At 36.9% G+C, this 27,969-nt stretch overlaps 1 protein-coding gene across 6 annotated transcripts in view; it reads left to right on the top strand.

The window, feature by feature from the left end:
• Positions 1–1,306: 1,306 nt before the first annotated feature.
• Positions 1,307–27,969, top strand: part of GRIA2 (glutamate ionotropic receptor AMPA type subunit 2) — a 160,540-nt gene continuing 133,877 nt past the window's right edge. For 2 of the 6 annotated variants that reach the window (XM_011281602.4, XM_045055740.1), the window contains exons 1-2: positions 1,307–1,765; positions 2,289–2,429. In XM_011281602.4, coding sequence (XP_011279904.1) covers positions 1,678–1,765; positions 2,289–2,429 — 229 coding nt within the window. In that variant the 5' untranslated portion in view covers positions 1,307–1,677. The remainder of the gene's footprint in view (positions 1,766–2,288; positions 2,430–27,969) is intronic. The other 4 variants (XM_011281600.3, XR_002155946.2, XM_011281599.4 and 1 more) reach the window with 2 other exon arrangements.

Raw genomic sequence — 27,969 nt, 5'->3', positions numbered from 1 at the left:
TGTTTAAACCAAAAAAGCTGTAAAACTTAAGAATTTCTGAGGCAGCAGAAGGAGTTGCCAGAGCAGGTTCCCAGGCAATTGCTTGGCACTTGTGAAGTGCATAAATTCCACAGGGGGAAGTCTAGTCTTCCATACTCTCTATCAGCTCTCTTTTCACAAACTTTTAATCCCTAACCTCATCTTTCTTTCTCAGTGATCTTGAGCTCCGTGGGTTTGAAGTGATGAAAGCTTAGCTTACTTTCTTTGAGCAGTGATTTCTCAAAACTCAGGGCCATAACACTGTGGAATATCTGGTTTCTCACCATGTCCCTGGGGACGATTCTGCAGCTCAGTGGACTTTTTAGATTTATTTCATCTTCTAATTTCTTTCTCCTATGAGCCTTTCCTTGAAACGGAGTCTTTTGCTTTCAGTAAAGAAAGGGCTTCTTCTAAAGAGCCAAGTCTACATGTCTTTACTATGGGAGGGAATCTGCAGTGAAGTCTGCAAGACCTGCACTCATTTGGCTCTGCAAGTTGGCATGATGACCAAGTGGAATACACTCTAAAGATGAGATATCCATGCAAAGTATCTCAAAAATTCAACCTTGATTTCCTCTTAAGTGACTTTAGCCTTTAAAGATAGAATTTTGTTTTTCTTTTCCTCTGGGTGCTGGCTATCTCACATTTGGCAAAACTTCCCAATTTTTGAACACTTCTTCGACGGGTGTTCTGTCTTCTTGTTTGCTTTTTGGCTGGGTCAGGCAAGGTGTACGAGAGCGTTTCTATATTGCTAGGTGAGTTTTCACAGGCTACAGAAAATGAAAATAAAAACGACTTTAAATGCAAAACAGCAGGGCCTGGTGAGAGGACGCTTCACCGGCAACAATTAGCAATTCGGCTTCTGCACAGCAGCCGGAAATCAGCTTTGCTGCGTTTGGTCCAGGCTGGAGCATCTCAGCGGCAGCTGCAGCGGCGGCACAAAGGTAGCACGAGGCTAGGAGCGGGGCGCTGTCCTCGGTGCTGAAAGGCGGAAGCGCTCAATGGGCGCGACAGCTCGCGAGACCCGAGGTCTAGCCCAGGGATCGTGGCGGCCCGGCTCTGAGCCGCGCTTTCTCAGCTCGGCGCACGCGACGCTGCCAGGGCAGTGCGGGGTGCGGGGTGCGGGGGAGGGGTGGGACGCGCGCGCCAGCCGCCTGCCGCTAGTCGCGCACGCGCGCCCGGGGCTGCCTGCTCCTCTGTGACTTGCGTGTGTGTGTGTGTGTGTGTGTGTGTGTGTGTGTGTATGTGTGTGTCTGTGTGTGTGTGTGTGTGTGTGCGCGCGCGCGCGCGCGCGCGTGTGTGAGACAGAGGGGAGAGGGAGAAGAGAGCGCGAGAGAGGGTGAGTGTGTGTGAGTGCATGGGAGGGTGCTGAATATTCTAAGGCACTGGAACCACAGCGGCAGCTCCGCTGAAAACTGCATCCAGCCAGTCCTCCGGACTTCGGAAGCAGGGACAGGGCGCAGGGCATCAGCAGCCACCAGCAGGACCTGGGAAATAGGAATCCTTCTGCCTCCACTTCACGTTTTTAGCAGCTTGGTGCTAAATTGCTGTCTCAAAATGCAGAGGATCTAATTTGCTGAGGAAAACCGCCAAAGAAGGAAGAGGAGGAAAAGGAAAAAAAAAGGGGGGTATTTTGTGGATGCTCTACTTTTCTTGGAAATGCAAAAGATTATGCATATATCTGCCCTCCTTTCTCCTGTTTTATGGGGACTGATTTTTGGTGTCTCTTCTAACAGCATACAGATAGGTAGGTACCCTTTGTGCTCTGCTTTTGAATTGTGCATAATTTGGTGGTAATCTTTGTTCACAGTGGACAAATTAATTCATGTCATGTAGACTTATGTCATACCTTGACTGCATTCCAGATTTAAACTGCCTAGAATATACATATTTTTCTTAGCATGTATATTGGCTTTGGTGCAAAAGAGGAAAAGGTGTTCTCATTTCTGATCTCCAAATTTTATTAATTCTGCCTTAAACAACATTTTCCTGTTTGTTCAGATTCTCTAGAGGGTCTGAATGCAAACCCTGTGATTATCAGGAAAGGCTAATGTTTCTGGCCACCTACCTTGCCCTCAGACTCTCATCTGTGCCTTGACCCTTTAACTACCATTTGGACGATCAGCTCCCCGCTGCCCGAGTCCGTTGATGTGTTTATCCGGCCTATTAGCTGAATAAGAGACTCCTGGGCTGTTGGGCGCTAGCGGGCTCCCCTCCTTTCCTTCTCTGGCACTGACACTGTTCTTCTGCTTGGTGTTTGTTCTTTGCAGGGGGGCTATTTCCCAGGGGCGCCGATCAGGAATACAGTGCATTTCGGGTAGGGATGGTTCAGTTTTCCACTTCGGAGTTCAGACTGACTCCCCACATCGACAATTTGGAGGTAGCAAACAGCTTCGCAGTCACCAATGCTTGTAAGTAATGAATATTCATGTCTTTTGGATGCCGCACGCGGAGCGCCCGCGAGTGTGAATGTGGCGTGTGTGTTTCAGTGTGTCAGTGTGTGGGTGTGAGTGACTGCACACGCGCGTGCGTGTGACGGCGTAGGGAGAAAGTGGCTGCAATCTCGGGGACCCCCGCTGGCGGTGTGTGTGTGGGGGGGGGCGCTGAAGAGGGACCGAAAGGCATTGAAAAGTGTGCGCACTAGGGAGGTGGAGTGGTGATTGGAGCTGGAGGGAGCTCCCTTAGGTTCGGGGGGTTCTAGTCTTGGGTGTTTCAAGAGAAGCCCTCCCTGTCCCTCCGCCTCCCCCTCCCCCCACCTTGCGCGCCTGGTGGTACCCTGACCACAGAGAACACGCTGTTTCCCTGGACGCGCTGTCGGGCTGCTGGATAGATCCCACGGGGACTGCTGAGCCCCGACGCCTGCCCCGGCAGCTGCGCTCCTCTCCTGGCCCTGGATTTAAATCCACAGGCCCAGGACGGATTCATCGTCTGGACCCCTGGAGCCCCATATTACCCACCTCGACGGGACAAGTTGTTAAAATGGTTCTGGAGTTGGGTTCGGGGCTGTTACGTAACGCCCACCCGAGGGGCGCGGCGAGGCTCGGCGAGGAGCGGAGGCTGACGCAGGCCCAGGGCCCGGCCGGGTCGGGTAGGGGTGGAGGGGGAGCGCTGTCAATCTCTCGTTGCTCTGTTCAGCTTGAGCCTAAGTTGAAGGGGGCGATTCTGCCGTGGGCGCCGCGGTCAGCTCGCCGGCCGGGTGCGCTTTGTTCTTAGGTAGCGGGGCTCCAGCAAAGGCAGCAAGAGCTAAGGACCTGAAAGCAGTTGGAGCCGGCCGAGTTTGGAAATCTGAAGAAGTGGCTGATCAGCCATTTTAGTCTTTGCAGTTTTCCATATTAGCCCTAGCACTCCGCGCGGGGTTCCGGGACACGCGATGAAGCTCTGCCAAGGCTTCGGACAGAGTGATAGAACCCAAGCAATTAAGTCTCTAAAAGGTTCAGTGGAAGGGTTCGCGGGCTCCTGTCCTGGCGCTCCCACCCCTGCGACGGCGTGGGCAGTGCAGCCGGCGCCACTGTACCTTCCTGCCCCCTTCCCAGCAGCTGCCATCATTTCCTGCCAAACGGCTTGGGAGAGTCTTTCCTGCCTTAATGTTCTCGGTTTTTATTTCATAGTTAACAGTTTGGAAGGGTGGGTTGCAGATGGCCCACCTTCCACTTTGGCGACAGTGTAAAGGAGCTAGCGGAAAATTACCCCAGAAAAAGCCCAACTGCAGCGTTCCCACATTAGACAAACTGGTTGCCATCTCAATTCCCCATACTGAGCATTAATCATAGAGTCGATGGGTTAGCTTGATTATGGTATATCAGGAACATCATCAACTCATTTTGAAACTACCATCATGCGGATGAAGGAATGGAACAGTTTTCCTTTACTGGTAGAACAGGGGCATTATTGTGGTTATGTTAGGTGTCTACAATCCAATTGTTTATAAACAGCCTATTTAAGAAGTTTTCAGTGCCATATATATATATATGAATATATATGTGAATATATATATGAATATATATATATGAATATATATATATATATGAACCAAGTGAGAAAAGAAACTAAAGGTGGGGGTGAGGGGTGAGGAAGACAGAGAGAGTCTTAAAGTAGATTTGCAGCTTTAAAAAACTCAGTGGAAGAATATTAGGAATATTTGGAACAATTTTAGTACATACACAAATACAAAGAAACTGTTGTAGTTTAATTGTTGAAGGTTTTTATATTTGACCTATTGACCTACCGGATTTAGGTTATTTGTTTTGATATCAAGTTTCTATTTTTCTTTTCCTGAATTAAGAGTTTAACACGCGCCTGTGCTAAGTATCTAACAGTATGTAATTGTATACTAGTGTGAAAATGCTTTGAAAAGTAATGAAACTAAGGACTATGATTATTGGAAGTATGTAGATTTTTAATACAGGGGGAAAGTAATTGACAGGTACACTTTGAAAAATGGTCAGTGTTTGAGAAGTTCACTTATTGGTGAAAATAGTGAGAGGGCCAGAATAAGAAGATGACAGATATGTCCACTGAACAAAATGAATATTCCTTGCTTCTAAGAGATATTGAATGACTGTTGGGTCTTTGTAAAGATTAAAGATACTTTTGGTTTAGGTTATAACTAGTTTAGGTCCTCAGTCTCAATATTTTTGAATAGATTTATTTTTAATATAAATTGTATTGGAATAAGATATGCAGATAGAAAATGTGTATTAAATACATATATAACTCCATGAATTTCCACAGAATGAATACATCCATGGCACATGATTTTCATTGAAAACACACACATACACACACAAGCAATTTGTTTGACCACACTTCTGAGAAACTGGGAAGATCAAATCGTCATTTTGCACAGACTTTTTTTCTCAGAAAATGAAGCTGAAATAAAAATGCATGTCTCCAGATCCCCAAATTATTCATCCATGGATTATTATTCTAAGACACTAAAACAAATCATGGTGAAGAACTGAATGTCTTTTCAAGTTTGGCATGTACTACTCCCATGTTATAAGTAATCTTACTGATTGCTAAAGAGAACTAGTAAGGGACTGTTATACAAAGGAGACCCATTGGATAGAATTTTCTGGAGTTGACATTGACTCATTGAGCAAATAACATTTTTGCGACTCACTTTCTTCATTCCCTTAGGAATTTCACAATCTAGAGATTGTAACAAGAAATGGAGCATTTGTGTCCTTCATTTCTTTTCGTTTTGCCAAGGGCAATAGAACATGTAAAATTAGTGTAACTCTTTTATGCTCATGTAAACTACAGTCGTGAAGTCAGCAGTCAAGAACTGAGTGGAAATCTTGAATATCAAATTTGTCAAGATCCGTCTTGATCATTTAAATCCTGCTCCAGGTTTGTCTCCAATGCTTAGCCTTTGTTGGCTTGCCTTTTCTGTCAGGGGAGTCCACGATCCTTCACTATGAAGTGGAAGGCAGCATCAAATATGTTGATAGCTAAAACCAAAATGACTTTCTCTCATTTCCTCCAGAAATGTAAGGAATTCTACTTTTTAACTCCATTATTAAAATAGGTGTCATCAATCTATGTTCATACAGTAGCTTCTTGTTTTACCTACTTAAATTGTAAGATTCTCAGAGTTAAATTTCTATATTAAGAAAGTGGAGTTTTATAACTTCGTAACATAAAAGAAATTCATTTACTCATTTAATTTTATTCCTGAGATGAAGGCACTTATTTGGAATGTGTAGGTTGACATTGATTTAAGGATCCAGCAAGATCCACCAACTGGGTTAAAGTTATGCAAATGAAATGAAGTCATTATTTTGTGAGCTGGGTAAAAGGACTGTGCAGGGCACTGAACTCCCACATCTTCCTCTTTCACAGTCACAGTGAGATAAGGAAAGTACCTGTTTATTCCCATTTGTTGCCATCAGTACCTGAGGAAATAAAGACAGATTTCCAATTTTCTTTTGCTCTGTCTCTCCCCCTCCTCCCACCCCCTTTTCTTTTCTCCTTCTCTTTCTTCTTAGCTAGAAATAGTGCTAAGAGTTTTTTTTTTCCTGAAAACTGTTAAAACCTAAACCTTTACTCTCAGAAAATACAAACCATAAAACTGGAAAAAAAAAAAAGACTAGCATCTGATGTGTTCAATAGTTCAGACTAGTGAGGGACCTCAAGAATTCCTCCCTTTTTCCCTCCCTTCCTCCCTTCCTTCCCTCCCTCTTTCTTTCCTTTCCTTCTTTCCCTCTTTCTTTCTTTCCTCCCTCTCCAATCCCTTCCTTCCTTTTTTCAATATATATTGAGTTCCTTCTCGTTGTCAGGGAATAAATGAATATTTTTCTCATAGAAATTCATTTCTTCTTCTAACATTTTTCTTCTATGCTCTTTTAAATAGTTTTCAAAGTCTTGTAGACCTTGATGCCTTTAGTGTGCACAGGCCACTGTGGTCTTGTCTAAGAACCTTAGTGTGAGGATATGAAGATATTCTAATAGTCCTTACACAAAAGCAATGTATTACAGTAACTGAAAATTTTTGTAAAATAATAAATCTGATTTGGGCATATGTGTACACACCACTTATTTTATATAGTTTAACAAAACAGCAAATATTAGGAAAATACTAAATATTCTTAAACTATCAAAAAATTTAATAACCTAATACTGTGCTCATTCCTAAAATTTCTTTAAAGTAAAACGGTCTAAAGCAGCTATAAACATGAGAATTTGATCTCATAGGGCTTTAGAATGAAAACTTTTAAGGATTAAGTTTCCTCTTCAAAATCTTTCCTTTCTATTTCTTTTCATGAATGACTTTGACAAATTGCTATTAGTCTATTTTAAAATAATTCAATAATTTTATATTTCGATTCCATATAATAAATTATAAAAATATGTAAAGAAATAACAGATACAAATCTACTTTTTCTCTAAGCCAGCAGATGGGGATGTTGGAGAAAATATTGTTCTTTCATAAAACTGTTGCGCACACTAAATACCTTTTGAAACACTGTAAACAGATTTATTTAGAGAAATTGAAAAAAAAAATCTATAAATGCCTCCACTTTGAAAAACTTCACTTAAAATGCTGTTTGAAAAATAATTCACAATGCCCTTTAAAAACAATTGTCTTTGAGTTTGCATAGATTATCTTAAATATCCTTGTAAAATTGACTAATAATAATAATAATAAATGATTACTAAAGGCATCCATGGACAACATTGACTGTAAATGCTCTTAGAAGAGAGAGAATTGTAAACGTGTATTTTTTTCAGCTTTTAAACCTTGATTCTGCAGATATCATTTTTGAGGTATATTTCTTATCATTGAATTTTAGTTGTGAATTATTAAAATTGTGTATCTGTGTTCATGAAATTAATTAATGTTTGCTAAATCTTTATTACAATTTGCTGGAATGTGATTGTATGTATGTATGTATGTATGTATATGTTGTGTGTGTGTGTGTGTGTGTGTGTTTATGTATAGTTATAGATTATAAGTGGTTATAGATGGGCTGGGTTATCATGTCTTGCCATTTTTATTGAGGGAATTTCTAAAACTGGAGTTATCAACATATGCAAACATTTTGTAAAATTAGAACCAACTTGGATGCTATTAAGCAAAGATTAGAATTCATGGTGTGAAGAAAACTGGGACACATGTACCAGAACACAATACCTTACAACTTGGTGTTGTAAATATTGTTATAATCAATTGAAGGTTACAAAGAAAGACGTAGGTCTTTATATGTAAGAATAACTAATTTGTTATTAGTTGTTTGTTTGTTTGTTTGTTTTGTAGTTAAACTTACATACTTTACTTATCACAAGAGAATTTCAAGAAAATGATACATTATACTGCACTATACTACACTATACAATCAGAGAAAGAATGGCATCAGTTGAAACATTCTATTTTGGGATTAGAGATGTGAAATATTTAAATGAAAATACTGTATGAAACGTTAGAAGCTTGATGTTAAAGAAAACTTATTCCTGTCCTTTTTCCTTTTTGAGGTCTTGCAGGCTTCAGCCTGCTGACTCAAGAAGTATGGAGCATTTCCGTTTCACATCAAGCCTTTAAAGTGATAAGGTCATTGCACTGTGACATTATGACAATAGAATGCTGATTCATGCTCAGACCTCGGATCCTCTCATAATCTCTTCCAATAGCACTGTACAGACTTTTCAACTTCCTAGAGCCCCCCCGAATTTTAAGGAAGGCTGAAAAGAGCAATTGTTTCCTAATTAGTCCAGCATGTTTTGTTGTATAGAGTTTTCAGAGAGTATATTTTTTCCTTCTTCCTCTCTTCCTCTTTCTCCTTCTTTTTAAAAAAAGTCAATGGAAATACTTAATTTGCAAAGCAAATACCATTATAGAAAAGAACATTTAAATTTAAATAGAGATTTTTGTTTCAAGTGAACAAAGGATGCATTACAGAGTTAAAATCTTGTCTTGGATTTAAATGTTTTATTGGGATTGGTAACGGCCACTGGGTAAATTATATTTCCTTTTCTTTTTCTTTTCCAACTGGATCCTACTGAAGGTTCCTTAGATGTGATTAAAATGTTAGCTTTTTTATTATGGTAATTTTCAGTAAAAATTTCTGAGATTTTTCTCTAGTGATTTGAATAACTAATTGACAAACTTCTTATATGACTAGGTCTTTTCAGTACAATAAGATAATTAGTTGTTGAATTCAGCGTTAGCATTTGAAAATCTCCCCCAATTTAAAAAATTTCATACATCAAAATGGTTTTCAAAGCAGATTTTACTAATTTGGGGGGGAAAAAAAGGAGATGAATGTGGTTCTTACAATGGTGTTGGTTAGGAGTTTGACACCTATTATTTGTCAGTACTGTTCAATTTATTTTATCATTTTTGATAATTTTAATTTATAGAATGAAATCATTTAAAAATTAACATGGGGAATGAGAATGTGGCCTTCTTAAAGGAGGCAGGATCATGCCTTTTTTGTCTTTCTATCCTTCACAAACCCTGTCCCCGTTCCTAGTACGTTGAGCGACTTAATGATTGTTTATCTATTAAACACATTTAATATTATAGGAGATTTTCTTATTATAGAATTATACTTTTTAAAGTCAGAATTTTGCTTTTCCTCTTCATTTTGATTTCAAAAGAAACAATTTACTTGGTGACTGCCTCATATCCTATTTAGATAGAGGTGTAATATATTTTTCATTTCCACCTACAGGCTGCATATGTTCAGTGTTATCATCTTTATTCCTTAAGGTACATTGCTATATATTAAATGATTTGCTGAAGGGACGCCTGGGTGGCTCAGTTGGTTGAACAGCTGACTTTGGCTCAGGTCATGACCTCATGGCTTCTGTGCAGGCCCCACGTCAGGCTCTGTGCTGACAGCTCAGAGCCTGGAGCCTGCTTCGGATTCTGTGTCTCCCTCTCTGCCCCATCTCCACTTGCTCTGTGTCTCTGTCTCTCTCCTTCAAAAAAATAAAAATATAAAAAAAAATGATTTTCTGAAGATAAGTAGAATACACACTTTAAAGAGGATTTACAAATGCTGTTAGGATGATGCCAAAGCCATGTTGGTGGTGGTCAGAATGCAAGACTCCATTACAAGGGTACTGACACTTATGGGTGTCCGCGGCTTCCATTTTAATTTTGGATTTTCCACAAAGCGTGACTATACATAATCCTTGAATGGCCACAAAATTGTCTCAGTCTCCCCCTGCCCCCATAATAGTTTATACCACAATTTTCTATGTTAGTCTTTTAGTGCAAATTTTAAAAAAAGGTACCAAATTGCAATTTTTTTCTTTTAATTAGAGGATATCTGAGAATGAGGAGTTGATGGACACAGTGTCTTGTTGTGGACTAGTTGCTCTAATATTTGCACAAATGTGTACATTTTTTTATATGCATGCCTTTGTTTGTTTTTGTTTGTTTTTTGTATCAACCTTTTACCTTAAAGATTTATTTTCCAGTAATTTAGCTTTGTCCTGTTTTCATTCTGTTGGTAATTTGCTTCAGCAAAAGTCCCTCAACTTGTCATTCTAGACTTTTAGTTTTTGTACATTAATTAACATTTTGAAAAAATCATTTAAAATACTTACTACTGATTTTTAGCTTAAGGTCAAAGACAGTTTTAAAATTGAGAACCTTGACATTTCTAAGTGTCTTCAAGTGATTAGAATAAATAGGTTGGGAGATAACAGGGTTAATTATAAGAAGGGAATTTATGAGGAGGTAGTTTCTTAGATTGTTTTAATTTTTGTTTTTTTTCGTGTTTCTCAAATAAATCACATATACACCCCTCATAGTTTTACTATTTAGATTCTTTGAAAAAATTTTACTGTATAGTTTTATGTATTTCATTTATGAGTTTGTTAATTCCTCTGTTTTTTCCTATTTCAGTAATTAAAATATGAGCACAAACTGGGTTGAGTTGAGTGCCTACATTTAAGTACATCCAAAATGTTTTGAATATGCCATCGTATTTCTATGGCACTTATTAGCCTTTCATGTACAATTAATTTTAATCGATAAATATTGTGGTATTCACTTGTTTTATGGTCCTCTGATACTTACACTGTGATTGAATTTCAGTTAACCTCAGAAGATAATCCTTCAAGGCAAATATATTTTGTCTTATCTTTAAAAAATTTTTTTTCAACGTTTATTTATTTATTTTTTTTTTGGGGGGGGGACAGAGAGAGACATAGCATGAACGGGGGAGGGGCAGAGAGAGAGGGAGACACAGAATCGGAAACAGGCTCCAGGCTCTGAGCCATCAGCCCAGAGCCTGACGCGGGGCTCGAACTCACGGACCGCGAGATCGTGACCTGGCTGAAGTCGGACGCTTAACCGACTGCGCCACCCAGGCGCCCCTGTCTTATCTTTATAAATACCCAATTATACTGGTGAAAATGATAGAAATATGGTTAAGGAAACAGGAGAAACCCTGTTATCTCCCAAACCTATTTGTTCTAATCCGATTATACCCTCTGCTTATTATTAAAATATAGTGAAGTGTTACCCGATTCCTCATCCTTATAAGAGATTATGGCCTTAGTCAATCATTTCTAACTTCAGCATAAATTAATTGAAACTCAAGTTACATAACTTGATAAAAAGAAAAAAGATTTTCAGGGTACCTGCGTGGCTCAGTCGGTTAAGCGTCTGACATTTGGTTTCAGCTCAGGTCATGGTCTCACAGTGCAGAGCCTGCTTGGGATTCTCTCTCTTTGTCTCTTTCTCTCTCTCTCTCTCTCTCTCTCTCTCTCTCTCTCTCTCTCTCCCCCTGCCCCTCCCATGCTAGCATGCTTTCCAGAGTGTTTGTGCTCTCTCTCTCAAAATACGTAAATGAACATTAAAAAAAAAAAAAAAAGGAAAAGATTTCCTCAGCCCGTAAGCCTTGGCAGCTGATATTAAGCCTTTACATTACAATCTTGTTCTCTTTCATATTTAGTTTTCATTGTACAATTCCCTAGCATCGGTAGTCAGTCCATTGCAGTTAAGGATGTCAGCAATTTGATTTTATATGTATATATATATATGTGTGTGTGTGTGTGTGTGTGTGTGTATGTGTGTGTGTGTGTATATATATTTCTTATGCAAGGCTAAAAGGATAGAATTAAATATCTATTTTAAAATAAGCATCTTCAGTCAAGGGGAAAGTATTTACTTTTCTTTTTTGCAGATCGAAATTGCCAGATTTCTTAAAGTGTGGGAAGAGGGCCATGGAAAAGCAGGAGAAACTCCAAGAGGCAGTGTAACTTGATGTACTAGGCGGGACAGTGGAAATTTGGAACTAGAGATTCTGTTTTTTAAGCTTCTCTTTGTCATGGAGTCCCCGAATTGCACATCCATTGTCAATCTTCATCTACAATGGCATTGAATTACTACAAAACAGTGAATTCTTATCATAATATTACTTTTGACAAATAGAAACTATTTCCAGACTTCCAGAGGGAGTCAAGAAGGAAAGGAGGCATTATGCATCCTTTTGTGCCCAACACCAATTTCAGGCTTTGTATCCTTCTGAGCTGGTGAAAAGATTTGCCTTTGGTAATTCTGAGATAAAATACTGACTGAAAAGTTTTGGGAAACAGTATAGATAAGAATATATAATGTGGAGCATATTACTAGATTTTGAATTTAGGAAGGGCATGCACCGAGTCATGATAAACTTTACCGCTTGCTTGTGGTAGCTGAGACATTGTGGCAACTGAAAACTGCTTGATAAATGGTAGCAGTGCTTATCAGTAGAACACAGAAAAAAATTGTCTTTTAGTTTAAGTTATCTGGTAATGCTGCATTCTAGTTCTTTAACATCTAAATAATATTTTCACAATCCCAGATATATTTAAAAATATATTAGCATATCTTAGAAGAATATTCAATGAAGTTAATGATAATTCTCAAGCCATATATAATTTTTGTCATTGAAGTTAATTATTTAAAAATTCTTGAAGAACATTTTGGCACAGAAATGCAGAACACAATGAATAATTTCCATCTGAAGAATAAGGGTTATAAGGTGTAGGATGATCAGTTTGGTTTAAAATATATTTCTTTTAATATATATACATTAAATATATATATTTGGTTTAAAATATATTTAAAAATATTGTCATATGTATTTTAGTGATGGTAATTTGGAACATTTTTAACTTATTCTTCAAGGGCTTCATGTAAGGTATTTATTGTGGGTTAGAGGTATTTAATGGGGCTGTCTGTTTTCAATGATCCAGCTACCACAGAAATAGCTCCTAAAACTCTAGAGTGGGAAGAGGGACTTCCTAAAGAGAGAGAGAGAGAGAGAGAGAGAGAGAGAGAGAGAGGGAGGGAGAAAAGCATCTCTCATAGCAATCCTTTGGCAAAGAAATTTCTGGAAGCGATCTTTAGGAGTGGTAGGAAAGGTCTGTGCTTTGCTAGTCTTTCTTAAAAGATACATTTCAACTTATGTCATGATTTTCTTTATTTGTGTCTTGTATTTGTCAGGAATTGAAAAGTTTCAATCTTGTTCTTAGTTTCTGTATGAAAGGGAGACGTTGAGCTTTGTAAGTTCCAAGCAGTTTCACAACTTATAGCTTTATTTATTTTAACAGCTTTCTAGTCTTTACAAATTTATGGTGTTATAACTAATTGACATATGGACAGGAAATTCTAGGAACAAAGGCAACAATGCACAGGGAATATCAAGGAACTATATAGTTTTAGTTCTTTGATGGGAAAGACTATAAATCCTCATCTTTATACTCAGAACACAGAGAGTCAGTGATTGTCATCTTAATGCTTTGCCTGTGAAAATAAAAACAAACAAACAAACAAAAAAACCCAAAAAACCTTTGATTCTTACAGCCTTGATATCATGAGAGACAGAGTAGCATCAGTTAGGAGTCTGAACTTGGAATCAAATTCTAGTCTGCTTGTTAGGTGTGTGGCATTAGACAAGTGTAATCTAGGTAAGTTTCAGTTTCCACCTTTGTGAAAGGGAATCATCCATTAGAGGACTGTTTTGAGGGTACACAATAGACCTAAAATGCTGCGTACTGTGTTTGGCACTAAGTACGTGAAAACTGGCAAACTTTTATTATTACTTCCTATGTTAGGATCATTAGGTAGTTTTTATATGCATTGCTTTAAGAGGGGGAGTGGGATAAAGAAAAATGCATTTCTAGTTTCTTGTTGGAATCTTTTTCTACTGTTTATATACCAGGGCAGGGCATATGTTGTTCGGTGGCAAAGAAAAGACCAACAAAATAAGCCATAAAGCCTCTTAAAGTTTTGCTTGGTGCACTAAATTATGAAAATGATTTTTAAAGACTGAGGTGCTGAAATTCGAGTGGTATTACATCTTTCCCTTTGTCACATATCACTAACATTTAGGATGGCAACAATTTTGAATCATCTTATTCCTGGTAAATCTTTCAAGCTCATAATTAAGATGTAGTTTGATATCTTTTTGAACTGTACACATTATAGATTCCTAATGTTTTATTTTACTTCTTTAATTAAATTATATTTATTTAAGTGAAAAGCAGTCAAGAGACCAGGCTTTGCATTCAGCAAAAATGAGTTTGAATACGCTCAGTAGCTTTATGATGCAAAGGTTTTTTTTTTTCCTCTTTGTTACATGAGGTTGTTTCCTCATCATGCCTGATAATATTATTGGGGGTTTAAATGAGAAAATAAATGCCTTGATTAGTTTGTCACAAATCATCTGAATTTTCTCTTCTTTTCTGTATCCTAGCCCTTTACTTTGAACTAAACAGCATGCCCAGAGCAATGGAGGAGAATAAAATTCTTTCCTTCAGAGAGCTTACGTATTTGATAGTTTTACATTTATATATAGCTTTCATCTTTGCGAAACACTTTCACATCCATTTGGCCTTTCCTGTAGGTAGCTCTGTAAAGTTTATAGGCTAAATGGAATTATTATACTGATTTTCAGAGGAGAAAACAGAAACTTGAGTGAATTAAGCTACTGCAGATTTGTGGAGGAGCTCTTGCCTGGAGAAGCCTGCTACTTCCTAGGTCAGAGCTTCTCCCCCATCCTAGATGGCAATGCCACCAGTCTATTAAAATGAGCAGACATGGTTCGAAGTTACGATTCCAACATTTATCAGTTACGTGACTCTGTATGTATCAGCCACGCTTTCTAAGCATGTGTCTGCCTCTGTAAAATGACAGTCACTGTAATACCTACCTCATAATATAATTGTCAGATTTCAATGATAAGAGTTGCCCAATATAATATAGTGATTAATGTTGCTAATTTTAGTAATTTCTATCCCCGTTAGTGTACATTAGTCACATGTACTTGACTCTATACTTTTAGATGCGTGGAGGGGAAAGCAGGTAAGGAGGGCTAATGTAGCTCTCTAGGTAATTTTCAAATTAATAAGCTTCTTTAATATGACCACTCCAACTAATATTAGAGGCTAGGGTTTTATTTTCTTATCATCTTTAGGAAACTGGTGAATATACACGTCTTACAAGAATTTAGTGTGCTCTTGGTCCACAAACCCTCTCTGCAGACTTCAACAGATAAACAGAAAGAACTGAAAATTATGAATAAGTTAACAAAAATGTAGATTCTGGTTAGCATTGTTAATTGTGAATATTTGATTCTATTCAGTTACCACTTTTATCAATATATTTGAGCAAGTAAACAATGATGGTAGATGTTTCCTATGTGTGACATTAAACATAGGACATGTTCATTGTGACGTCTTCCCTGGTGGACCAGTTGTCTGCATCTTGCTGCTGGTTGGTTGGCCCCGTGTCATCTTCCTTAAAGTTCCTTCCTCAGCATGAATAAGGGAGGCTCTTTTTGCCTTTTCCTATTCTGTTGTAAAGGTCTCAGAGATTTGAAAACCTCTCAAATAATTACTTGTCTAGAGCATACTTACTTTGGAGAATGGAGAGACGCTTTCTAAGGAGATGTAACCACTGACAATAAGTAAAAATAAGGAAATCTGTGAATGAGCTAAAGTTTTTCATAGTTCATAAATTATTCACTACCTCATATTGTGTTGACTTCCATTAATCCAGTGCTGCCCCATATTGCAGTTAGCAGCATGTGAACTCTTTGATGTAGTATAGTAAGAACTTGGGTCAAAAGTATTCTTTTAAGCAAATCCATGTATTTACAGGATAAAGTTACATTGATAACTTTTGATTTGGACGTGAGGTAGAATGCACTGGGTAAAAGTCAAGTGTTTATCTTCAAAATACTTATGTCTACCTTGTTAGTATACATCAAAACTTGTATCAGGATTTTCTTCTTTCTTTACCTCTTTCCTCAAACTTTTAGTAGATACCTGTTCTATGCCAATTTCTTGATGATCTCTGAGATGACAGAGAAAGATAAGGTTTCTATGGAAATTATTCATGGGTCCCAAATCTTCTTTTTTTATGGCAAAGGTAGTAGTTTATCTAGGTCAGCTAGGTGATTTTCTTATTATGTTAGTGTGTGTAGTGTAGTAATGGTTTCTAGGTCATTTATAAATATTATTCTGTGCCTTGGGAGTAGATTTGAATCAAAGTGTCTTAAGGCTGGAAATGGTAATTCCAGAAATTGTGAGGAAAACATAAAATTGTCTTGATGGAAGCTGAAAAATAATTATCTTATATCGGATTTAGAATATTGTTGAAAACTGGGTGGTCCAATGAAGAACTAGTGATAGTAACTGTAATGTGAATTGAAGATCTGTCAAAAATAGTTTTCATTTTCGAATCCTATTTGGAAATGATAATTTTTATTTTATTTTGCATGACTTTTTTTTTTCCCCTCTCTGCCAAAAGCTTTTAAGTTCAGTTTGAACTGGTATAGACTATGGAAATTGCTGGGTAGTCTTTTTATAAATTAATTAGATGTGGGCTATATTATATAATTGTTGTAAATACTATTTTAGCTTATTTTGAAGAAATAAGTTACAATTTTTACAATAGTAGGTTTTATGAAGTAGTTACAAATGTTATTGTAATTTGAACTAACACATTGGTAGTTCTCTTGTAATGTTAAGACAGATTTTATGTAATCTAAACTTTGATTATTGTAGTAGTTTGAGAATTTCATGTAGAAAATTGTGATTGTCTAAAAAAACTGATGTAGGATTGGGGCACCTGGGTAGCTCAGTTGGCTGAGCATCCAACTCTTGATTTTGGCTTTGGTCATGACCCCAGGGTGTTGGGATCAAGCCCGATGTTGAGCTCCACACTGAGCATGGAGCCTGCTTGGGATTGTCTCTCTCTCTTCCTTTGCCCCTCATCCCTGCTCACTGTCTCTCTCTCTCTAAAAAAAAAAAAAAACAAAAAAAAGATGTTTTTAATGAAAAGAAAAAATATCAAATAATTAAAATATTTGTGAATAATAACATTTTGGTACTGTGAATGACTTAAAACTTAAAACATGGAGAAAATTAGAATATAGATTCTTATGGTCTTTATTTTTGAGGTTTAAAAATTCTGATGAAAGTAACTCTTGTATTTGGTAATTTAAAAGAAAATATTTATTTATTTTTGAGAGAGGGAACTTGAGCAGGGGAGGGGCAGAGAGAGAGGGAGCCAGAAGATCTGAAGTAAGCTCTGTGCTGACAGCAGCGAGCCTGATGTGGGGCTCAAACTCATGAACCCTGAGATCATGACCTGAGCTGTCTGACCTTCAGCCTACTGAGCCATCCATATGGTAATTTTATGAACACTACAAAAGGGAATATAATAAATATGGAGTCTTTTTTCCCTTCCCCAATTCCACTTATTTCAGATTATCACCTTCATGGTTTCCGGAAATTCCAGTATGACATATGCACTATGCTGTCTGTATCTTGATTGTTTCCAACTTAACAAAAATTGAAGTGCTTCTTTTATCTGCACATTTTCCTTTTCCTTTGTAGTCACTGTATAATATTCCCTTGTTATTTAGCTCTGTCTTTTGTTGGTGATTTTTTTCTATTTTTTCCTGTCTGTTTTAATATCATGTGCAAATGAATTTGCAGAATAGATTTCTGTGAATGGATTAACTGAGTCAAAAGGTGTTTGCATTTAAAATTATGCTACATGTCCAAAAAAGGTATAACAATTTACAGTCCTACTTAGAGTGTATGGTATGCCTGTTTTTTCCCAATCTTATTAGTAGTGTACAATATTAATTTTTTTTAAATTAATTTCTCTTCAAGTTTGTTAACATACAGTGTAGTTTTGGCTTTAGGACTAGGACCCAGTGATTCATCTCTTACATGTGACACCCAGCGTTCATCCCGAAGAGTGCCCTCCTTAATGTCCACCACCCATTTAACCCATCCCTCCATCCAGCAACCCTCAGTTTGTTCTCTGTACTGAAGAGTCTCTTTATGGTTTTCCTCCCTCTCTGTTTTTATCTTATTTTCCCTCCCTACCCCTATGTTATTAAAATTTTCAAAGCTTTGCCACTGGTGTTTAATTGCTTAAATTTATAATAATAACTTTTCACTAACTCTAAAAGTTTCTTAACATTATTCTTTGCATTTCTGCATGTGTGTATCTGTGTGTGTGTGGGTGCTTATGCACCTATTCATAACCTGGTGCCCAGTTTTCTATTGGGTTATGGTTCTCTATTACTTATTACTTATTACTTATGGTTCTCTATTACTTATGGACATATATGTATATATATATATATATATGTATATACATATACATATATACATATATATACATATATATATATATATATATATATATATATATTAAAGTATCCATATACTTTGTTGATTTTGTGGCTATTTTTGTTTTTCTTTTAACCTGTGTATGATTTTTCAGAATCAAGATTTCAGTTCATGATTTTTAAGAATACACTACTGTTATATTTTAGTCAAATTTAGAAATTGTTCAGGATTTTTATGCCTTGCTCAGCAAGACTGTTCCCACTCAAAGTTATTTAAAGAAAAACAACTGCTCATTTTTAAAATTAGTATCCTTCCTATTTTGGTTTCATGATTCAGAATAAATCTTTGATTCATCTGGATTTGTTTGATATAAATACTCAAGTAATGATCTAGCTTTAGTTTTTCCTTTATAAGGTTAGCCAATTATCACAACATATACTAAAAAAATACATTTTTTTCTTTGTTTTGAAATGCTATCAGATTTTCTTCTTGAGTAAATAGTTCTTTGGGGAGTTAAAAATGCACAGGGAATTTACCCAGAAAATGAAATAAACAAGATTAAAACTCTATTACAGACAAAGGAATGTAAAGTAATGCAAGACACTTATTTCCTGAACAGTGCTATTCTTATAAATTGTGCTTTTGTGTCACTGGGTCTCAGATCAATAAAAGAGGATGTCAGATTTTGAACATTAACTGAGCCCAGAGGGATAAATAAAGGATTTTGTTATGTTTTTTGGCTTGTGTCACAGCTCTAATATCCCTTAAATGGACTGCTAGTTTTACATATTTCTTTACCTATATCAAGGTTTAAGTAATGCGTTATGACTATGACTTGGCTTTTGAGTATCACTTTGAAGTTAATTCAGTGTAACAATCCATATGTGTTCACAAATAGAATATTAAAACCAAAGACTGCAATCGACACTCAATGAAGAAAGGTAAAGGAACTCATATCCTCATGGTTTTATTAACTAATATATAGTTTCATCCTCAGTTTGCCATAAGAACTAGTTTTATGGGCTTTCTAAAGCCAAATATCAAGCTATTTATGATATAAATATTATTAAACTGGAATGCTAAATAAAACACTAAACTGTTACTTGCATCAATAAATACTTTCAATTTGTCTCATGGTATATGACATGCACATATATTTTTGGCTAAATATCAGGGAAAGCTATAAATCTTTAATCACCACTTTTTGTAGAACTCTGAATTTCATGTGGCCCTGTCATGCATTTTCTAATACATTTTCTTGCCATGGTCATTAAAATGGGAAGATTGTCACTTTCAAGATAAAGATTTTATAAAATGTACTTCATTAAATTTCTGAAAGACACTAGTCATTTGTTTGTGTTTTAATATATCTTTTGGTGAATAGAAAAATTATACCTGGGTGAAAAAAAAAACACCTTAAATCAGTAGAACCACAGTGTTAAAAATTATTTATATTTTAAAAAAATTAAAATAGGGGCGCCTGGGTGGCGCAGTCGGTTGAGCGTCCGACTTCAGCCAGGTCACGATCTCGCAGTCCATGAGTTCGAGCCCCGCGTCAGGCTCTGGGCTGATGGCTCAAAGCCTGGAGCCTGTTTCCGATTCTGTGTCTCCCTCTCTCTCTGCCCCTCCCCCGTTCATGTTCTGTCTCTCTCTGTCCCAAAAATAAATAAACGTTGAAAAAAAAATTAAAAAAAAATAAAATAAAATTTAAATTAAATATTTTGTAAATATTGGCTTAGTCTCATTTCTTCCCCTCCCTCCTAAAGGCAGAGGAAAGTGATAAGAAAAATCCATTTGATGCCACTCACTAAAAATGGGTGATGTACCACTAAAGGGTGTACATAATATAGTCCTGGAGTCATAATGGAGCAGAATGAAGGTAGACTAAAGAGGGAAATTTTTCAAGAAGGCTCCATGGAACACAGACCCTGTTGTGTTTGAAGGAGTTACTTTTGCTTTTCTTTTGCCATACTTTCACTTGTGTCCAAATGGCTATGATATGTCATAATAATTTTTGTTTTGATTTAAAACCTCAAAGGTTGTATTAGCTTTCCATTTACTTTTAGTTTTCTTTGAGAATTTGTATTTCAAAGCACTCAATCATATTTACCTTTGCTTCTCTTCATTTTTATTTATTTCTAAGTTCAAAGCTCTGAAGTGAATCTACTTCAGGACATGTTTATTTACATGCTTATCTAACTCTAAATAAAACAAAACAAATGAATAAACAAAAACAGAATAAGACCTGTAAATACGGAGAACAAAGTGGTGGTTGCCAAGGGGAGGTGGGTGGGAGGGATGGGCAAAATGGGTGAAGGGGAGTAGGAGATACAGGGCTCCAGTTAATGGAATGGATAAATCATGGAAATAAAAGCACAGTATAGAGAATACAGTCAGTGATATTGTAATAGCTTCGTATGGTGATGGAGGGTAATTACACTTGTGGTGAACATAGCATAATGTATAGAGAAACTGAATGACTATGTTGAGCAAGCACCTGAAGCTAATGTAGCATTGTGTGTCAACTATATTCATATAAAAAAAACACCTCCAAAATTAATGCAAAAACTTTTCCTAATTATACAAGTTACAGATTAAGAAATCTAAAAGAAAAAAATATCATCACTATTTTTAACCAAGAAATGATTACTTGTTAATAGCTATGTGTGTTTTTTTTCCAGTGCTTTTATACTTGATGTCCTTGGGTGGCAGTAGAGACATTTGTAAACCTAAATTCATAGTTTCATAGTATTCATCCCCATAATTTACTTAATCATTTTCTAATTTTGCAGATTTTGTTTGAATCCTTTTATCCATTATAAAATATTGCTGCGGTTGAAAATCCTTCTGCATATGTATTTTTCCTCATTTCTGATGACTGAAGCATAATTATAGCATCAAAGGCCTTGAAGCATTTAATCATTTCTGATATATACTAAGGAAAGTCCATACCAATTTATAATCCTATCAACAATCAATGAAATGTCTCACAATATCATTGCTATCATTAAAAAAAAAAATCCTTATGTATTAGATAGCAAGAAAAATCCTCTTTATTAAAAAAAGTTTTTCATGTTCCTTACACATTTATGGTTCTTTTTTCACAAATTGTTTATTAAGATCTTTTGCCCAGCCTTCATCGCCATCTTGGTATTTTTTCCCATTGACTTATAGGAGTTATTTTTCCAAGATTACTATGGCTTGAGAAGATGGGGCCAGGGAGTTGAAGATCCAGTAACTAAATGCTTTGGCCCAGATGGGGGCTGTGCTATGTTAGCTTCCATGTCATTGGTTAGAATTATTCAGATGGGGGGCGCCGGGGTGGCTCAGTCGGTTGAGCGTCTGACTTCGGCTTGGGTCATGATCTCGGTTCATGAGTTCAAGCCCCATGTCAGGCTCTGTGCTGACAGCTGGGAGCCTGGAGCCTGCTTCGAATTTTGCATCTCCCTCTCTCTCTGTTCCTCCCCTGCTCTCCCTCTCTCTCTCTCAAAAATAAATAAAGATTTAAAAAAATAAAATTATTCAGATGGCCACGCACAACTTAAGGGAGTGCAGACTAAACATTCTTGTGTCCGGAATCTGAAAACTGTTATTTGATGAATATTACTAAAGTCTACTATGGAAACCTATTTCATTATTCACACTTTCACATTTGTATACAATTCGTTTTTTAAAGTATTGTTTCGAAGTTGGTTTTCAAATTCCCCTCCCTCCCCTCTTATATCTGTACATGTTTTAAACTTGTGAAAACATAGAAAGACAGAATGAAAACAATGTTTCTGCCTTCCTTACCTATCTCTAGTCTCACTCCCTAGACATGACCACTTTTACCGTTTTGTCTTTCTTCTAGTGGTTCCAATTATAGTTCTTTAGTTCTTTTAGTTATTTAGTTCTTTAGTTCTTCTAGTTCCGTTCCAATTATAATAATATGTTTGAATCCACAGTTATTATTTCAACACGTACAGGTGGTGGTGCCTTTCAACTGCCTACCTTATGAGTTGATAATGTTTTTGAGTCAAGATTGAGAAAATTTATATTGTACTCTGTATGTATAATTGGATGACTCTATATCCATATACTTTATATGTAGGCTTATCCTAGAAGCTAAAAAGTGACAAGCATTATTTAATAATTATATATAGCCACATGACCGTTCTTTACTGCAGAACCAAGTACCATGCTCTTTTTGTGCTTTCCCTTTACAGCTTGTTTTCTTATTGGGTATTTGAAATTCCTAATGTTTCTTTTGTGTTATATGGTTTTAGTGTATTTGTAGGCTCTTGCTGTCCAGTGTGTAGTTCATGGATTCTGGTCTTTCCAAAGACTTCCTTCCATCCTCCTTATGCAATCTTTGTTGGTTGCTCTTCATCCTCCTGTACAGCTGATTTCCTAGGATGGCACTTTTTTTGTGGTTGATCACTTATCTTTCTGTTTCTTGGCTTATTTCTTCATATGCATTAAATCTATTTCTATTTATCACTTATAATTTCCTTTAAAATAATTTTGTGAGAATAATAAATAATAAAAATATTATAAACATAATAATAAATACATAATAATAAATAATAAAATAAAACTGTTTATCATGTGTGTATATATATATATATATATATATATATATGTATTGGGTGGATATTGATTTCTAGGATGAATATCATATTTCCTTAAAACTTGGAAGGAATTACACACTTATTTTCTGTCATCCGATATTGTTGAGAAGTCTAATTCTTATTTTTTTGTGTACTTATTATTTCCTTTCTGGAAACTTTCAGTCTCTTCTTTATCTTTAGTCTCTTAAACTTCGCAGTGATATTCCTGTATGGAAATTTTTTTTTTCCATTCTACTCAGCACTCTATTTTTTTAAAATGTATTTATTTATTTTGAGAGAGAGAGAGAGTGGAATCAGGGGAGGGGCAGAAAGAGAGGGAGAGAAAGAATCCCAAGCAGGCTCCCTGCTGTCAATGCAGAGACTAACTCAGGGCTGGATCCCACAAACCATGAGATCATGACCTGAGCCGAAAATTAAGAGTCAGATGCTTAACCAACCTAGCCACCCACCTCAGCCACCCAGGCACCCCAGCACATCTGTTTCTCTATTTGAAAACAGATTCTTCCCTAAGATTTGAGAAACACTTAGCCCTATTACTCAGATAATTTGCCCTCCTCTATTTAATTATTTCTCTCTAGATAGCTCTTTAAGGTGACTTTTTTCCTACTCGTTTAGAATTTATTTAATGTAAAATAAGCATTTGAAATTAACCCATCCTTCAAATTTATTCGTACGATACCTTTAAAGATTATTTTTACTAGTATAATACAATTAAAATAAACTACAGAGCATTCATTTTGCTATGTAGAACATCTAACCAAGTCAGAGGTTGTCTTGAATGATTATATGCACTTAAATAATGCTAAACCAGATCTTCACTTTTTCCCTTTCTACTCTCTGCATGATTATTTAAAATATAGCTTTTGTGCCATTTTGGAAACCATGTCTCTTTCCCTGGGTAAGAGACACATAATTGTGAGTGCTGCTGGAAACAATAAAAAGATTACACATTAAAATGAGGGAAGCGAATGAGCAGGACACCGTGAGCAATGACATAAATCATAGATATTTGGCTTGCCCATTTCACATTACTGATCTTGGTCATTACCTTTCTTGTATTTAATTATAAGTTGTTTTTCTTTCCTCTTTGCAACAGTTCTACAAAACCTGTATATTCGTATTTTTTATCTTTGCCATCTCATTCTTTTCAAAGGGTCTTTCTTTATATTGGCAACATAGTTGAATGTTTTCTGTCTTTTTGATATTTCATCTTAGGTATGTGGCTTTTCAATTTTGAATGTGATGGTCATGATAAGCTTCATTTCTCAGTTCTTAATTCTAAAAATCAGTCACGTTAAAACGTCACCTGTGGGGGCAACTGGGTGGTTCAGTCGGTTAAGCATCCGACTTCGGCTCAGGTGGTAATCTTGCGGTTCGTGAGTTCAAGCCCTGTGTTGGGCTCTGTACTGACAGCTCAGAGCCTGGAGCCTGCTTCAGATTCTGTGTCTCCCTCTCTTTCTGCCCCTAACCCACTCTCATTCTGTCTCTGTCTCTCTCAAAAATAAATATGCATTAAAATAAATTTTAAAAAACTTCACCTGTGTTTTAACAAATGCATCACTAATGATCAGATATGAGTACTCAGTAGAAAAACTATTAAATATATCTAACAGAAGAAGAAAGCTTAGAGATTTAGGGATTTCATTTTTTGTGGTCAACTTTTCCTTGTTGATAATGGAGGTAATCTCTAGCCTCAGAAAATGAGAGCACACTGAAGAAGTCATACATTACTGGTAGGTTGAAAGTACAGTTTACTAAATAACTTCTTTTTTTTTTTCTTGATGAAAATCAAGAAGATTGATTTGTACACTTACTGATGATAGAGGTTCTAGTGAGATTGCTAGTCTCATGTGACTCAGCAGAAGAGTTTAATACCTCTTCCTTAAAAAGTATCTGTGGTTGATTCTCATTATTCACAGTAGTTATGTCCTAGGAAATTGCTGTGAATCCCAAATTAGGGAATACTGAACCGTTGCTCCTAAGGAAATACAGAGTTAGTTTCTTCGGTCACAATGTTTCCATCAACCTGATTGAGACATAACCTTTTTATGTGTATTTCTGTTTCAGATACCTTATTTAATACATATTGTTGATCCACTGACATTGAATACGTGTCTGAACAGTTTATCTAACACATCCAATTTCTCAGTAAGGCACATTACAGACCTCTTATGCTTCGGAACATTTGACAGTTGGGACCTGCCCTGGGACCATGTTCAGCATTATGCTTGGGCATTAAAAAAATTTTTTTTAATGCTTATTTACTTTTGAGAGAGAGACAGAGCACACACAGGGGAAGGAAGGAGAAAGACGGAGACACAGAATCCAAAGCAGGCTCCAGCACAGAGCCTGATGAGGGGCTTGGACTCACGAACTGTGAAGTCATGACCTGAACCGAAGCCAGACACTTAACCGACTGAGCCACCCAGGCGCCCCCATGCTTGGCATTTTAAACAGAAAAATCACCAACAGAACACATAAAAATGGAGAAAACTTGGTACTAAATAAGCTGTAAACAGGGTACTTTTTATAGTCTGAGAGCTAACAAGAAGGCAGAATGTTGCCCTGTTGGGCTCCAGCCGGCTAGTATGTGTATTGAGCAAGTGCCCTGCCCATTGGTGCTTTACTGAAGCAATGCTGCCAGGATTGATTTGGGGGTTGCACATAATTTTAGTGAGCGGTTAAATTTGCAAATGCAAAATCCACACATCGTGAAAATTGACTGTATTTGTTTGATTCGAGCCAGTTTTGCAATTCACATAGCTTTTCTATTATTATTATTATTATTTTCAGGAGTACTCTGATAGAATTTAAAGAATTCCACCTTGCTTTGAAATGCTTTTGATTACCCATGTTGATAAGTCACCTTGGATTTGAAAGGATAAGAAACCGACACTACTTTAAACTCTGTGGAGGAAATTGAAGGGAAAAGAAAATGCTGATTTCCACCAGTTCAAGTTCCTGATGGCACAGCTGAAGGACAAAAAATTTCATTTTGTTTTTTCTTTAATGAATGTCCCCTAAATGAGAAAGGTCTAAAACACCAAAGGGCATGAAGCTCCTTTGAGGTGTTTAAGCGATAATATTTGTGTTGTATTGTCCTAGATTTTTTCCACTTGTGGTTTGCCAGTCTTTGCACTGGGAAGGCTCAAGTAGGAGGGTCCAAGAGGCAAAGAAGACAGAAAAATGAGAAGTGCAGATGGCTGTTGTGTGTATCTGTGCATTGGGATGAATATAGGCTTCACAGGGGTTTAACAGAATCTCCGTACCATTCTGCCTCCTATAAAGGATTTTTCTAAGCCCTGAGGAGGTTGTGGTGAGGAAGACGGAAAGGTGTACATGCTCATGGAACTGACATTAGAATGGGTTGAGTGATAATAAACCGGTCAACAAACAGAAAAGAGGCAAACTGGGCTGCATGCTTTAAAAGAACTCATTAGGCACATGTGGTGGAGGAACTAGATGAAGGCATGTGTTAAGTGCACTCTTGGGAAAGGTGAGACCTGAGCAGAAGCCAGGCAGACCAGAATCTGCCTGACAGATGAAGAAGGGTAGGCAAGCATCCTTGGTGGAAGGAACAGGAAGTACAAAGGTCAGGGAAGAGAAAAGTCTTGGTGTGATGACTGTTCAGAAGAAAGTGGGCAAAGGAAGCTTGAGAGATCAGTACCGGAGGCAAAGCACATGTAGGCCATGGGAAGCAGCATATTTGTTAATTTTTGCATATTCAATTTTCACATGCATCTCAGACTGGATGTAAAACAGTAAAACAATAAAAAGATCTTACCCATTAACAATTTACCTTTATCAGAGTTAATGTCAGCAAAAGTATTCAATCAGAAGAAGCCAATACTGTTTCCATACTCACAGCATCATTGTAGGAGACAAAATTATTTGCTTTTGATTGGATTTGGATTTGCCTTTGTTTTGGAGGGGGACATCTGTTCAGTATGAACAGTTCCTACACATGTCTTAGGCAACAAAGAATTTCTATGTTTACAGGGACTTATGGTCTGTTGTGTTGTGAATTGCCCTATATAAATGAGGCTATTGATATTACAGTTAAATTATAATTCGGGATCTTCCAGGTTTGTCTCTTATTTGGTGCTGAAATTATTTTCTGAACATTTGGCTTCCAAAATTCTTCGTATTGAGAGACAGGAGATCATGAATGGGCAAGGCCTGGCCTTGGGGGCAAGGGAGGGGTCACCATTTCCCTCTTTAGTTCCACAGGCTAAGTCAGAGTTAGTTGCTAGTTGTGAGGATGAATGAGGTTCTCCCTGAAGCCATGTCCTTGGCTCCATGAATACTTTCCCTCTGAAACCAAGTGTGGAGAGAAATGTGAAATTTAATTTGCCCATCTGCTGATCTGTCCTCATTACCTTTGCCAAAACATGAAATTCTTTGGTTGAAGAAAAGAGCTACTTAAAAAACACATAATACCAGAAGGATTGCCATTTTCTAAAAATTTGGGTTCTTTTTTCCCAGTTCTTTTGTCTAACGGACAAAAACGGTCATCTACGTAAGTATGAATTGAGTATTTTCATATGCTTTAAAATGGTAGCAGGCAAACAGTGAAGTTATTGCTTTGGGTCCACTAGGCCTTCTATGGAGGCTGCGATCCTCACTGTAATCCCCAAGGTGCACTACTGTTTTTTATTTCTAGGTAATTAAGATGGTATCATATACTTCAGTGTTTGTTTATGCTGCCAGGTCCAATATATGTCTATGGAGTGAACTCTGCTTTCCTTGTGAAAAACAAAACAAAACAAAACAAACAAACAAAAAACACTCTGCTTTTCTTTTCTCCTTATCTGGGTGATAATAGACTTGGAGTTATATGCCACTCAAAGGAATAGAATCCAACCTAAGAACAGTCCCCTTGAATCTTCTCTTATATGCCTCGTTACGATATTTATGTTTTCTGAATGGCTTGAGAACAGGGTTTCCTTGGGGGGAAACTGTCAAAACTCAATAACTTGGTAAAATTGAAAGATGAAGAGTCTTTGTTTTGTTACTAGAAACATGATAAGTGAAATGAAATGTAATGATAAAATATCAGGACCTCAGAACCCCAGGATAGATGCCATACTAAATAGTAAAGGCAATAAATTGTCAGTCTTTGGGGGATGCTTTCTAGGGAGAAAGGCTTCAGGATCTCTCTGGATAGTCTATTTAATCAAAAAATAACTCTTCTTGTCAAGAAGTTTTGCATTATGTCTAACTGAATTTGTCCTACTGTAATTTA

Source organism: Felis catus, chromosome B1 (assembly GCF_018350175.1).
Source record: "Felis catus isolate Fca126 chromosome B1, F.catus_Fca126_mat1.0, whole genome shotgun sequence".
NCBI classification, from domain to species: Eukaryota; Metazoa; Chordata; class Mammalia; order Carnivora; family Felidae; genus Felis; species Felis catus.
Note: the sequence above shows the minus strand (reverse complement) of the source record. Positions and strands in the feature narration are given on the sequence as shown.